The sequence below is a fragment of the Hippopotamus amphibius genome, chromosome X (assembly GCF_030028045.1).
Source record: "Hippopotamus amphibius kiboko isolate mHipAmp2 chromosome X, mHipAmp2.hap2, whole genome shotgun sequence".
NCBI lineage: Eukaryota > Metazoa > Chordata > Mammalia > Artiodactyla > Hippopotamidae > Hippopotamus > Hippopotamus amphibius.
This window is the reverse complement of record NC_080203.1, coordinates 120,919,935-120,934,844: the sequence shown is the minus strand read 5'-3', so window position 1 is coordinate 120,934,844 and position 14,910 is coordinate 120,919,935. Positions and strand designations below refer to the sequence as shown.

Below are 14,910 nucleotides of genomic sequence, written 5' to 3'. Positions count from 1 at the left end.
TTAACTCTTCTTTTTTCTAATTGTAGATTTGAGATTTCACAGAAATTCTGGATAAACTCTTTAGCGTTCTTTCTCCTACTAGGCCTTTCTTTCTAAAGAGAAATTGTTTAATAAGGGAAATGTGATTTGTCATTATTTGTAATGGTTTCTTTCATGCTCAGCATTTATATTAAATCTCATGTAAAAGAAAGAAAATATCCTGGGTCAATACATACCTCATAAGTCTTCCATCGCCTTCTTCTGACGTGATTGATGTCCTTCGCTGTCTTCTCTGCTTGTTGCTGTTGAATCATGTAGCAGACACTTTGCTTAGCCCTTTGTGTGCACTGTGTCACTCAGTACTCACAATCAGCCTTTGAAGTAGGGGTGCCTCCCACTTTCCAGATGAGGAAACTGCAGCTTAGAAAAGGTAAGGAGCCTGCCTGGTGCTGGACAGCCAGTAGCAGGGAGGAGGGAGCCGGGATCTAGACCTAGATGGGTTCTGACTCCAAAGCTCGTGTCCTTTACTTCTGTACCACCTGACCTTCACTCAAGGTGAAAAGAGAGAAATAGGGGAACAACCCTTCATGCTACCACAGAAATGAACTGGCAGTCAGGATAAAATGATGCGCCAATTTTGCTTATCCTTTAATCTTTGTGTCGTGTAATAAAAATTTAAGGAGAGAATTATAACATACATCAAGTCTCATTAGCAGATCTTGTCTGAGGGGGTAAAGACTATTTTTTAAAATAATGTAGACTTTGTGTTTTCAGCTGCCCAGAAAGACTTCCCAGAATCTAGATGTGAGGGGTGTTTGTATGTATTTCATAGAGCTACTAAGTTCTCCACCAAGAGAAAAAAATGGTGCTTCACTGTAATGCACTGAATTGAGAATGAGACCAATCTGTCAGATTCCATCTCTGCTGTTTATTGCTGGAATTCACACAATTTGGACCCTTTTGGCAGGGTTATATCAAGGTTTCAGTGTTACCATGCCCTGTGGGGAAAATAACTTACTTATTTTTACAATAATAAAAATGGTTTTCTTAAAGCTATAAATACTTTTTCTTTTATAAGCATACTTTGTATCTATCGTCTTATTTATGAGAGTTTATACATTACTGACTCAGAGGTTAGACTCCAGAAATAGGATATCTTGACTAGTGACACCTTTTGGCCATGTGACCTTAAGCTCTCTGCCCCTCAGTTTCCTTGTCTGTAAAATAGCACCTCCCTCATAGGGTAGATATGATCATTAAGTGAAATCAAACATCAGAAGCATCTAGAGCAGTGCCTGGCACCGTTATGACTTGTAAACGTTGGCAGCGGCAGTTTTTACCATTAATGTTCTCTAACTTCAGTATGATTTGCCAGGTGTCTCCTCTCTCCACTTACTTTGCTGATGAACTTCAGTGCATTCTTTCTCCGTGTAACTATAGGCAAGATCTATACATTAATCTGAGAGCACAGGTACAACTTCTTTAAGTTACCGGCGTTGACAGTTTTCAAGTGTGGTTTTGACAAGCTGGAAAATAGTGTTTAAGTTGTGAGAATACAGAATTACAGACAGAATTGTTTTTTGTCTTGGTTATTACATGATGAAGTGGTGATGGTTTAAAACAGCGTCGATTGCAGATTAACATAGTCCTATGAAAATTAGGTAGGTCAGATCAAAACTAAATCCAGATGTGGGATTAATAATCTTAACAGCATATTGTTCTGTCTTTTTGATTATCAGTTTTAGTAGAGCTTGTTTAGACCTGGATATATGTAGAAACCTAAAAATAATTGTTTTAAAAAGAATTAGAGGCACAGTTGGGAAGCTGAACTTTAGACACGCCTTCCTTGAGTCATCCTTACTCTGATATTGCTGTTACGAGGCTTGAGAGAATTCCAGAATTGCCAGGGATGAATTGGCTATATTCTTTTGTTCTTACTACCTCTGATGATAAAGCTGCAATGATATTTCTCCTTGCATCACATCTAACTTACTCTAAGTCATCCATCAAGCTCGTCTTGTCTTGGATTTTTTTCTTGAACAAGATCTCTCATTGGTTCACCATATTTATATTTGAGAGATGCCATTCGATAACTGTTACAAAAACATGAATAAGCCTTGCCATGGTGATATAGTGAATTGCTGTTCCTAAATTATCACTTACCTAAGGGCAGTCTATTTCTCCTTGTTAGTAGTACTTTACATTTCTTTGGGGAAGAGGATATTTGTATAGTATACACATTTCTTGCAATGGAAAAATGAAGCTACTATGTCATACTTTAAAGTGATAAATAGATAAAGTAATATAATATCCAGAGCTGTTATTCTGGCCATCTCAGCTGTCCCGAATCCAGTTAAGAACTGGGAGATAAGCCACAATATTTCAGAACAACAAAAATAAGGTTAATGCAGTCAGACTGATCATCTTTACTAATGGGAAAACACCTCCACCCACCCTGTGAGCCTGTTTATTCTTCTTTTATGCACAGTTCTAGCAGTTGGCACCGAGATTATCAGAAATAATCCCAGGTAACAATACAGTGTGCAAAGGGAGAAGGATCCTGAACAATAGCTGTAGAGAGAAGAGGGGTATTTTTGCTTTTTCTCAGACCCCAGTGGGAAAATCATTTCTAGCTGTTATGGTTTTATACATAGAATAGATATCCATGTAGAATATATGTGTTTAAAATAGGCTGCTCTTACTTTCCATAAAAAGGCCAAGTGTTTAGAAAGACTGCTGTCAAAATTGGGTTAAAAATTGACATTTAAATAGTAAACCAAATTAATTAGAAATCCCGGTAGTTAAGATAAGTGAAGAATTGCTGTCACTCACTTGCATAATGCCAGGCTTTCTGTTCTTGTAAAGTTATGAATACATTGGTATCCATTATTACTTGTCATTATAATTCACAGAATTATTCCTGTAGAATTAGTCACTGACTTTCTACTCACAGACGTTAGCCAACCCACCCTAGTCACACTGGCAAGGGAGTGGGGGTGCCAGGGAAAGGGTCACAGCACGCTCCTTGTTTTAGTTTTTCTCTGTATCTCCAACACCTAACACAGATTCTGGCACATACACAGTACTCTGTAAATGTTGGTTGGCTTTGAGTCAATCAGTTTTAATTCCTTGCTTTTTTTAGGTGAGTCTTTTGAATTCTCTTTCCTCTTTAACCCCTTATGACAATAGTAGCTGTTGTGTTAGGTAATATTTGAGTCCCATGAGTGTTCAGGAAGGAGACTGCTATTGTTCACCACCCCCCCCAACACACACACACACACACTCCTCCCCCCATCATCCTTGCTGCCCACCCCCTCCCACCCACCCCCCGCTGTTTTTTCAGTCCTGGATAATGTGCCAAGTGACTACCTGAGTGGTCCTTCTCAAAACTCCTGTTCCTGAGATTTATGTGATCACCCACTTGCCCTTCTCTTGTGCTGCTCCTCTTAAACCCATCTGTTGCCTGTATAGTTAGTTAGCTCAACTCAGCACACAACTGTTGACCGTACCAGGTAGAATCAGTAGCAGGGTCCAGAATTCACAAATGAGATTGTCACCGGGCTTGCTCTTACCCATTGGGTGCATACTGGCTATAAATGTTCAGGTCTTTCTTTTCATTCATTTGTACAGCACACAGCTTTTTAGGTGCCTGTGTTCCAGGCAGCTTCTCTCCATCCCCAAGTCTCTCTCACAAGCTTTCTCCCTTCTGTTTTTCTGTTAATTCTCTGTATGTGTATGTTTCAGTGTAGCTTCTCCCTCTCTTTGTCTTTTCCCTCCCTGTCTCCCTTGCACTCCTCCACTGGCTCTCTTTCTTTCTCTCTGACTTCCTTTTGTGTCTTTTGTGATGCATGTACACTCACACTTTACTCCTAGCTTTCATCCTCTAGTTCAAGGGTAATTTATTTTTTTGTTTGTTTTGGCCCCTGGAATCTCTTTCCACCTGGATCTTGGCCCCACCGCCTCTCTGCAGCTCCAGTTTGAAGATGTTTTCCTCATCATTCGCCTTTTCCCCTGGGTTCTGGTTTATCCAGTGCCTCTGAAGAGACCCTGCAGAAAGTCTTTGATTCATCTTCTGTGTTTTGGGGACACAAGGAACTGCAAACACTGGGCTTTTTGTCTTGTTCCTTCTTCTCTTTCAGTACCCTCCCTCCACCCCCCATCCTCTCAGTTTCATCTTATTGGACAGAATCTTCTTCCCACCCAAATCCTGCTCCTTCTAGGACTAGCGTCTCAAGCCTTCACTTCCTCTCATGCCAATATTAACATTCTTATAGTAACGCCCATTCCCATCCTGAGGTTGTGGTCGTGATAAATGTGTCCCCCTTAAAGATTTCCTGGGTTGGCAGAAAGCACTTTAACTAGGTCACCTCAGCAGACCTTTGAGATTTTGTTAGACTTTGATTAGTAAAAACTTCTATGTGCTAATCTGAATACTCTGCTGTGCTTCTAGGTTATGTGCAGACCCCATTATGGAAGGATATAAGCTATATCATAAGCATTTAATTCTTTAACTTCTGGAAGTTACAGAACGTTAGAAATAGTATTGCTGGTTGGACTAGATGCTCTCTGTGGTTCCTTTCAATTCTAAGAGTGGTGCTTTTATGATTCCAGCAATACTTATACTATTCTGCTGTGTTCCCTAGAACCCTCACATAACTGAATGCTGCGGCTTAGAGTTTAGTTTAGGGCAGTCTGTCTTTAGGCCCCATCCAAGGGTTTCATCTCCTTAATCTCAAAAGTACTTGTCATAAGAAACTTTGACCAAATAGGCCCAGTCTGTCATTAGGATGAGAGTGTTTTTCCCAGCACTGCAACACAGAGTTTAAAGAATATTTAACTTTTCACTATTCCATTCTCACTCATTCCATCATGTCTGAAGTTTTCTAGCTTTCAAAATTATAAATGCATCATTCTGAGTCCCAATGCTAATAATTTTATTGGTTGTGTTGTATTACAAAACTTTAACATTAGAACTTGAAACTCCCTCAGTGGGGTTTAAAATTGCAGGTCCTAATGAGTTTCAGGAACACTTGAGCCTACAGTACATGTTTTCACTTCCTTGGTATTCCCATTAACTTTTAGGCTAAACACTTAAGAAGAAGTGACCATTGCTCTTTCAAACGGTCATGGTTTTTACTTTTTGTTTTTTGTCTGTTTCTCTCTCTCTCTCTTCTCTCTTTCTCTCTAAATTGTTTCCCTTGTGGTCTTTGATCATGAGTTCTTGGCTTTTCAAATGAATTTTCTGTGGTTTGTAAAACCTTTTTATTATATCTGTAGTACATGTTTGTCTTTGAAATTAAAAAGAAGTAACAACAAATCACCAATAATCCTACTACCCAGAAATGATAACTATTAAGATTTTAAAAAATTGTCTTCCTGCTTTTTAAAAAACGTGTATATATATATATGCACATATGCCTTCTTTAAAAAATACAGTTGGGCTCGTATTATGTAGAAAGTTTTGAATCCTGCTGTCTTCACTTAGTATTGTAGTTGGAATATTCCTTCATATTAGTGAAAAATCTGTAAAGATGTGGTTTCTAAAAATAGCTTCATGGTATTTTCTATCGTGTGGCTTTGTAATAGTTTATATAGATATTTTCTGCCTTCACACAGATTTAATCAAGTAAAGGGATACTGGTTTGCTCATATTTTTTTAGATGTTCTAGTAATTTCAGTGTTCAGTACTCTAAAACCATAAATATGAATGAATTCTGTCACCTTTAATGTTTCTACTCTTGATTTTAGGGAATAGCTAATAGAAGGAATTCAGTCATTTGAGAAAATGGTTTTCCACAGTCATCTAGATGTTCAAATTCAAAATAGGGCCCAAGGAATGTGCCTTTTTCAAGAATGACATCATTCTATTTGTTTTTTAAAGACTGTAAATTAATTTAAGTAATATAGGGCCTCTGTTAACATATAAGTAGTCAACTTCTTGGGGCTGAGGTATCTTGTTTGCTCTCTTTTAATATCTGCTATTTGTATTAGAATACCTGGTGGTGTCAGTGGTATGAAGCTTAATGTCATTATTTTCAGTTAGAAGCTTTTTTTGCAGAAGGGTGCTTTGTATTAAAGCATTCATCCTGTTTCCATTTTTTTCTTACCTTATCTATTTTTTATTTAGTTTTAATAAATAAATATAAGATTTTTATAAAGGAATTTTCCAGTTTCAGGCAATTTTTACTTTTATTTGTAAGGTTTCTGTAGCAGTATTGATTTTTTTTTTTTCATCTTCAGTACCTTGGCAAGCCACTAATAATGAACTTGTTAAGCTGATTTTTAAAAGGTAAATAAAAAAATGAAAATACTGAAAACGTTTGTTTTCCTCAGAGGTTTATAGAAAAGGCATCCTTCAAACCGTGTGCTTTTCAGACTCTCTAATTCTGAGGTTTTCAACAGCATGAAAATGGTCCTGCAGCATAGTTACAGATCATTTGTAATAATGCTCAAATTGCTAGGTCAAATAAGCCTTTGCCAAAGGCTAATCATTAACCATGGTTGATTAGATTCAGTTCTTTCTGTGCTTTTTAGAGGCTCTTTACCCATGTGCTTGATTCTTCATGGCTATGTGAACCTGGTGTCATGCATTTTTCATCTTCATTGTGCTTGTCATATAATGGCAGGAGAATGATTGAAAGATCAATATGATAAAAATGTCTTCCCATTTAGGAAAAGTCCTGAAAACATTAGTCATTCTGAACAACTCAAGGAAAAGGAAAAACAAGGTTTTTTCAGGTCAATGAAAAAGAAAAAGAAGAAATCTCAAACAGTAAGTAGATGGCCAATTTCTATTTACAATGGCATACAAGTCTACATTAGTCTGTGGGTACTTTACACTTTGTACGTGGCAATCAAAGTGAATTATTTTCTTATTGAGACTTGACATGCATATACTGTATATGTTTCTTTCTCAATTTCTATACAAGTATTCTCCTCTCACAGAGCCTTTTCTAGATTCAACAGAATCTCCAGGAATAGAAGAAATTTAATTTGGATGAAAGAGAATGTTTTAACCTTCTCTCAATAAACATCTTATCCATGTGGATTTACATTCATGTTAAAAACTATGAAGCTGCAGGATTTATTGCTCTCTGAGGGTTAAAGATACATGAAAATTTAGGAAATGGTTTTGGTTTGTATTTAAATCTTAAAATTCTTAGCTAACCATCGTTCATTATTCTCCCTTGGCTGGTTGTCTGATTCCCATGTTGACAAGTGCATTTCTGGGCTGCCTAGTCACAGACAGGAGATAGTATTTGAGATTTCAGGGCTTGCTTTAGTAGGAGGACATGTTTATCTTGTGATTGAACTGTGAAATGGAACGAGTCTCATCTCCTGAGAGCCCTCCACCTGAACCAAGGGCTGGCTGCGTGGAACCATGCACATCACATCACTGAAGCACCCAGGCAAGAATTCTGCTGGTTAGTGACATGAGAACACATGGGGAAGCCAGGCCTCCAGGCCAGCAGGAACGTCTTCACTCACACAAGGCATCCTTCCTCCTTTGCTTTATGACACCTTGGGATTAGACAAGGTTGAGTCAGCCATTTTAAATTATTTTATTTCTAGTTTTACTTCATACATGATTGACTCATTTATTTAAAAAGGAAAAAGGCATAATCAAAATGACCTACTCAGATGGACTTCATTGATTTCATCTCTTAAGATGTGTAGATTAGACTCAGTTTTTCTGAGGTCTGTTCCATTATGAAAAGCCTAGGATTATGTTCGATGGTAAGTAAAGGTGAGATAGATGATAGTAAAACAGAATATAATATTTGAAGTAAGGATTTAATAAAGGTCTTCCTAGCTAATCTTTCTACATTACTCTTTCAGTTGCTTGTTTGTTAAATTTATGATGTCACTGTAATATAAATATGAGCTCATTACAGAAAAATTGAGGAAAAAACAATCATTTCTAATCTCACCACTCTATCACAACTAGTATTAGGATTTTGGTATATATCCTAGTCTTTTAGCCTGTGCATATGTTTGCAGAAAGAAAGTGGTTTTTTAGTTTGTTTTAAATTATAGTAGTCATTCTAGTACAATTTTGTATTCTGGCTTTTTAATATTACTATCACACGTACACACAATATGTATATTACTACACAGATTTTATTATCTTCATTTTAATGGCTGCGTAGTTTTCCTGAAATGTTCATTTAAAACAAAACAAAAAACTGCCTATATCTCTAACTGAAACTCACTTAAAGTAGAAGGTCCAGTTAAGATGTCATTTAGTCACATATTAATTACATGTGTTATTTAGACCAGATGAACAAAATGGACCTGATTTGAAGTAGAGAAGCTTAAAATATGTAAAGTGCTAATAAAACTTTTATCATCATCTGTGGAACATATTTACCCATCATGAATATTAAACTTAGACTACCGCCTCCTAACCACTGTTATTTTTATTTCGAGTTTGTTTTTGTTCCTAACCTCAGGTCCATAGCCATTGTGGGGTGATTAAGTGGAAGAAAGTAGCAAGAACATAGGAATTGAAGGTGTTTTTGTATATAGATTTAACTTTTGATGTCTGACTTAGGCCAACATTAAACCTGCGGCTAACTATGGCATGAATCAAGTATGTACATGTTGACTATTATTCAGGATCTGGTTCAAATTTTAGATGTTTAAATAGTATAGAGTAGGGTAAATAAGAAATTTACTAGTCTCTAACATACTTTCCACTTGAACTTACTTTTTTTAGAGTTTCATGCTTTTTGGTTTTGGTATGTAAAGTAACTGCAAAATATCTCTGCACAGGTCACAATGACTTAAGCCTTCCAAACCCAAAGTTGTTTATACCTCTGCACTTTTTTAGCTAAAAGAGGGGGGGAAATGTTTAAAGGACTTTGATATCTAGAGTAATATTTCCAAAGAGCACTCAGTTATAGTGTTTCCTGGCAGACCTCAGGCTCCCAAGTTTGACTCTGTGTTAACTCTGCCTCCTTCAAATGAGCATTGGAACAGAATTAAATTTAACTTTTCTTCACTCTCTAGAACTCAACAAAAGGAAACTAGGTAAATGAACTTTGAAAGATTTAAAGCATTGTGGCCTTTGCATAAGATTGAACAAAATGGAAATCTGATACCCAGTGCACAGAGAGTAGTCTCTGTGGGTCCTAAATCTAGTTTAACCCCTTTATTTTGCTAATATAGGAACTGCCCAGGCAAGTTGTGACCTGCCCGAAGTTGCACAATCAGTTGGGAGAACTGGAGGTGGGTTCTCCTGAATAGCAGCAGGCCCAGCTCAGTCCCTGCCAGGCGCCCACCAGTGTGGAGTGCCTCTGGCTACTTGTTCCTGAGAGCTCTCTCTCTTTTTTTTTTTTAATTTGAATTTTTTAATTAAAGTATAATTGATTTACAATATTATATTAATTTCAGGGGTACAGCATAGCGATTCAGTAATTTTGCAGTTTATATTCAATTAAAAGTTATTATAAGATAATAGCTAGAATTCTCTGTGCGATACAATATATCCTTGTTGCTTCTCTATTTTATTTACTATTTTTCTATTGGAGTATAGTTGATTTACAGTGTTGTGTTACTTTTTGCTGTACAGCAAAGCGAATTAGTTATACATATACATATCTGAGTGCTCTCTTGTGGCCTCCTTGGACATGCAAGTTAAACTCTTCCTGGATCTCTGTCTTGGGAGCAAGAAACCTTGTGGGCTGTTTTACTCAAATGTCTTCATACACATCAGTAAAAGATGATCTGAACACCTTCATATACATTCTGGTTCTCTGAAAGTTAAAATATCCAAAGCAGGGAAAAGTTGTGCCAAAAAATCATTCTGTGTTGTAAAGGTGCCTGCCTTGACTCAAGCAAATCTGGAAGCCGCCTTGGGAAATCTGGCTTCAGTTCCACATTCATACAGTTACATAAGCCCTCAGAGCATATGGTGACTTTGCCAAGTTGGTAATTTTACCCTAGTTAGTTAGTATCTCAACTGGTAATCATGCTTCAGTTTAAAGATTGAACTTGCTGTTTCTTCACTTTTGTGGGGTATTCTGAATTGTACCAGCTCTTTTCCATGGTGTGAATACTTCTCACAGTGTAGAACCAGGCTTCTTCCTCAGTGGTAGAATCCTGCAATATTGATATATTTCTCTTCCAAGTGATGTTTTCTGGTTCAAGAGTTGACCATGTTCAGAAAGGTTTGCGATATCTTTTTGTTTTTTCCTAATAGGCAGGCAGATTACATGGTAGATTATTTAGTTGCTTAAGTACCCTCTGGCTATTAGGAAAAGACTGAAGCTCATCAATAGCTCTTTAAACATAACTCTTTATAACAGTCATATTTCTGATAATAATAAATCCTTAAATGTTTTTTAAGCTTAATGTGAATATATGTGCGTAGGTTTCTAGAGACATTCCTGCTATAGGTATTGAGCCTGTCTGAATTTTCTTTATATACATAGAAGTTTCTGCATGTCTTGAATTTACATTATTGACATCTTCACATCCAGGTGCGAAATGACACAGAACCTCTCTAGATGCACACACAACACAGAGAGTCTTTCAGTGACTGTTAATATTTAACAATTTGAGGGCATCCAAGGGCTAGGAGTTTCGTTAAGAACACCTTTTTCTTTTCCTTGGCAATTAGTTTATTTGTATCTTATATTGCAGACAGATTCCACCAACGGGGAGAATCCAAGCATCAAGAAATCCCTCTTTCCTCTTTTTAATTCAAAGAATCATTTAAAGCATAGTTCTTCTTTGAAAAAGCTTCCTGTAGTCACTCCACCCATGGTACCCATTTTTACGTATGGTAGCCCTGAAAACTGCTCCAGTAAACTTGTTTTACTGATGACAACAGCATGTCTTTTATTTTCATGGGGTCATATTCTCTTTGTGCTAGTTAAGTACCTGAGCCAGTTCCATAAATTCACTGAGATATAAATTTTTTGACATTCTGGATTTTCTGAATCAGTTAAGGAGGTTGAAGCATAAAAGGCTATTTATTAAACAAACAAACTAGTGAAAGGCTAGTTTGGGTTGTCTGATTAGCCAGTTGTTGGCAGACAGTATTCATAAAATCCCTTATTTCCTGTAAAGAATTCGATTAACATTTACAATTAACAAATGTCCTTTCGTTTGGCTCACAGTTTGTTAACACTTGGTTGGCAGTTTGTTTCTTTGAAACCAAGTTAAGTTGACCAAATTGAGTGAGCTTGAAGGCTCCATGAAAAAACAGCTTCTGTTAGTTGGTGATTTGCTCTTTCCTTGCCTGGCTCTAGCTTTTGCTGGTCACTTAGTTGAAGGCCAGGGCTTTTGCTTGGCATTACTCTCCTGTGTTCAGTGAGTGGACCGATTGCATTCGTCTGGAATTTGTGGCACAAATTTCTAGCATTTTCATAGTGCATAATGCTGGACCCAGATTTACTGGGTAGTGTCTTGGGAATATGATTCAAATCATACTTTCTCACTTTGCTATCCTTTAAAGCCTGCTAGACTTCTTTGGCACCACCAAATACAGGGTTTGGATCATTTTCCCAGCAGGAACAAATTTTTGTTTTATTGAACTGGTTCATAACCTAACTGCAATATGGAATGAGGATACGACAGCAATTCCTGGTACAGCCCAATTTAACTGCTCTCTCTTACAGTGACTAAAACTAACAGCATGGGAATGCTTTAAGGGTTGAGGTTTAACAAAGCTGCATGACATCTGCCAGTTTTTCCTAATGCAGGGAAAATTATTAAGAGGGCAGCAGACTTTAACTAGCATTACTTGCATTGTGAACATTGGGAGAGTTTTGATTTCATTTTTTATTGAGTCTTTGGAGGGGAGGGTTGAGTTTTGGTTTGGTTTGATTTGCTTTCGTTCTCCTCTTGGGTGTGGTTGCATATCCTAATTAGGCTTACTGGTGTGTTTATTGAATCCTTGTCCATATTCCGCTCTAGGTGCCCAATTCTGACGGCCCTGATCTTCTGACATTACAGAAAGCCATTCACTCTGCTAGCACCCCGGGCAGCAGACCAAAGGAGTGGCGTCCTGAGAAGATCTCTGATCTACAGACCCAAGTGAGTGGTGCCTGCATCACTCCTAGACTCTCAGACTCTGCAGTGACCGGTCTCTCCTGAAGAGAGGGCAGGGTTGAGAAATTTAGCCTCTCAATGTTACAGCAAGGCTGAGAGTCTCTTCAGGATATATGCTCAGTAGTAGCCAGATGCATCTTGGGAGTCCAGATGAATCTTGCTTCAGTGACCTGTGTCCTACTGGGGAAAAAAGTGAGCTTCCATTAGTCTTCAGCTGGGGGGAGAGGGGGGACGATTAAGGGGAATGAGTGAGATACGGTTCTAGCCCACAAACTCTGCAAAAAATTCACAAATAACCATAATTCATGGTAAAAGTGATGCGTGCCATAAAATGTAAAGGAGGGTAAGAGGAGATAGTGTGAAGATTAAGGGTTCGTTAAAGGTGGTAGCCTACAAACTGCGGCTTGAAACACATATAATAAGCTTTCTTGGAAGACTATTTAAGCTTCTGAAATCCATACTGGTTTTGATAGAAAACTGGCAAACATTCGCATTAGGAACTGCATATTAGACAGTATGTAGAGTCACGTTTCTCTGCCATAATGGGGAAAAAGCAGAAACTGAATCCATAAATTTTTCAGGTAACTGAGGTCTTATCTCCTTGAAGCAAACTATTTTGATTGGAAATTTTAAGATATTGTATATTGTATCTTTTCGGCGTCCCATAATGAGCATAGTAACATAATGTAACTTGTTTTCAATTGTATTTAATATTTTATAAATCTATTATTCCTCTGTACTGTAATTTCTCACAACCCTCATGAGCTTTTGAGGCTGTAGGGTTACTTGTGCCTGTAAATGATTATGGATTTTTGTGATTTGGAGGAGGAGGTTCTATTTTTATAGGTTTATTGTTTACTCTCTTTAACTATAAGCTGTTACTTAGAGCTGCTGACAGGAGCTCCCCAAATTTTGATTGTATTTGCCCAACCATTTATATTTTCTGCTTCTAACAAAATATAGGCCAGGGGGCGAAGACAGTTTAGAGAACCAGATATCCCAGTTATTGGATGTGTATCCGAACTAAAAGCACAAGGCTCTGAGAGGGCCTCATGTTGTATTCCTAATTTATTTTAAGATAGACAGAACAGGGCTTTAGAACCTTCTTTGTGTAACCACTTCTTTTGCCAAGAAGCTCTTTTCAGGTAACTTTAAATCTCCATCTGAACTATTGTGATTGTTCAATAGCTACATATGATCAGGACTATAAAAATCACCAGAAATCTCATTGCATTTTCACACTACTTCCATGAAAAAAACAACAAAAAACACACTTTTGAGCGCTTGCAGTGTGCTGTGTACTATGCCATCTCCCATGGGCACTACAAAGATTTTCTGGACAGACTTCGGAATGGCCATGGAGGGTGCTTCCCCAGGAGTGATTTATACTTGAGTTAGTGCTCAAGCAGTAGCCCCTGGATTTCAATGCCCTGTTCCTTCAAATCCTTAGTGTTTCTTGAGATTATCAACATTTTACTTTGCTGAGCCCTTAAAAGCCCTAAGGCCCTTGAGGATTGGCAGCCAGAGGTGTCTCAGGCTCGGGCCGTGGCCCACGTGTGAGGGCCTTGAATGTCAGGGTGCCTTCCCATGCCTCTTCTGATGGTGACCCTATCACGCCTGACAAAGAGGAGAAGGGCTTGAGTTGTCCTTCATCAGTGGGAAACCTGTGGGGCAGATGGCTTCCAGAACCCTCCCTCCTGCCTTGAAGTCCCCCTCACAGTGCAGCACCCCATGGGGCCCAGGCCCCAAGCACACAGCAGGCAGGCATTAGGAATCAAAGGCTTCCTGTGAGCAAATTGTGTTTCAGAGTCTGTAGGGCTTTTGCTTATTTCTCTGTGCTTTGTATTTTTAGTGCCCAAATCATACCTCCCCCTCAAAACATAATAAAAAACAAAAAAAAAAAATGATAAAGTGCAGAAAGGGAACATTGGAATTTTGCAATGTCAAGGGAAAGGGAAAATCAGGGAGATAAGAACAGAAGAAGATACACAATTTTTAGCTGAGTACGTTGCTACCTATTGAAATATTACATTTTTTCAGTTACTCTTGCAGCTAGATATGGTCGAATGGCTGAGTTTTAGCAGGTCAGATCTAAGTGGCAGCTTTATGTGGAGCTGTTGGGAAGGAAGTTTTCTCGAAAGGGAGAGGCTTTTGCTTCTTCCTGATGGTTGACGCATGAGATTCCCCCCTCCCCCCATAAAGATGGGATGCAGCCAGATAGAAGGTGCCTAAGCCTTTGATCAGTCACCACACCAGCTCTAGATTTTGTCTACATTTCTAGGCTTTTTCATTAAAGAAAAATAACTTCAATCTTGTCTGAATAAGAACAAAGGAACAGATAAGGCTGGACTGGCCCCTTCTCTCCCACACCCACCATCCCTGGCTCCACGCAGTCATCTCAGATCTGTGCTCCGTTTCCTCCCAGCTTTCAAGTCTACTCTAAATTAAATCCTACATGCACCCTCATCTTTTCTTTCAGAGCCAGCCATTAAAATCACTGCGCAAGCTGTTACATCTCTCTTCAGCCTCAAATCACCCGGCTTCCTCAGACCCCCGCTTCCAGCCCTTAACAACTCAACAAGCCAAAAATTCCTTCTCAGAAATTCGGATTCACCCCCTGAGCCAGGCCTCTGGCGGGAGCAGTAACATCCGGCAGGAGCCAACACCAAAGGGCAGGCCGGCCCTCCAGCTGCCAGGTCAGATGGACCCTGGTTGGCACGTGTCCTCTGTGACCCGCAGTGCCACAGAGGGGCCTTCCTACTCTGAACAGCTGGGTGCCAAGAGTGGGCCAAACGGGCACCCTTATAACAGAACAAATCGGTCCCGAATGCCAAATCTGAATGATTTAAAAGAGACAGCCTTGTAATATGT

The 14,910-nt window shown here is 38.6% G+C and overlaps 1 protein-coding gene across 1 annotated transcript in view; it reads left to right on the top strand.

The window, feature by feature from the left end:
* The window catches only part of CDKL5 (cyclin dependent kinase like 5), a 173,552-nt gene extending 158,642 nt beyond the window's left edge, over positions 1–14,910 (top strand). The window contains exons 17-19 of the mRNA XM_057719028.1: positions 6,652–6,751; positions 11,905–12,024; positions 14,519–14,910. Coding sequence (XP_057575011.1) covers positions 6,652–6,751; positions 11,905–12,024; positions 14,519–14,905 — 607 coding nt within the window. The 3' untranslated portion in view covers positions 14,906–14,910. The remainder of the gene's footprint in view (positions 1–6,651; positions 6,752–11,904; positions 12,025–14,518) is intronic.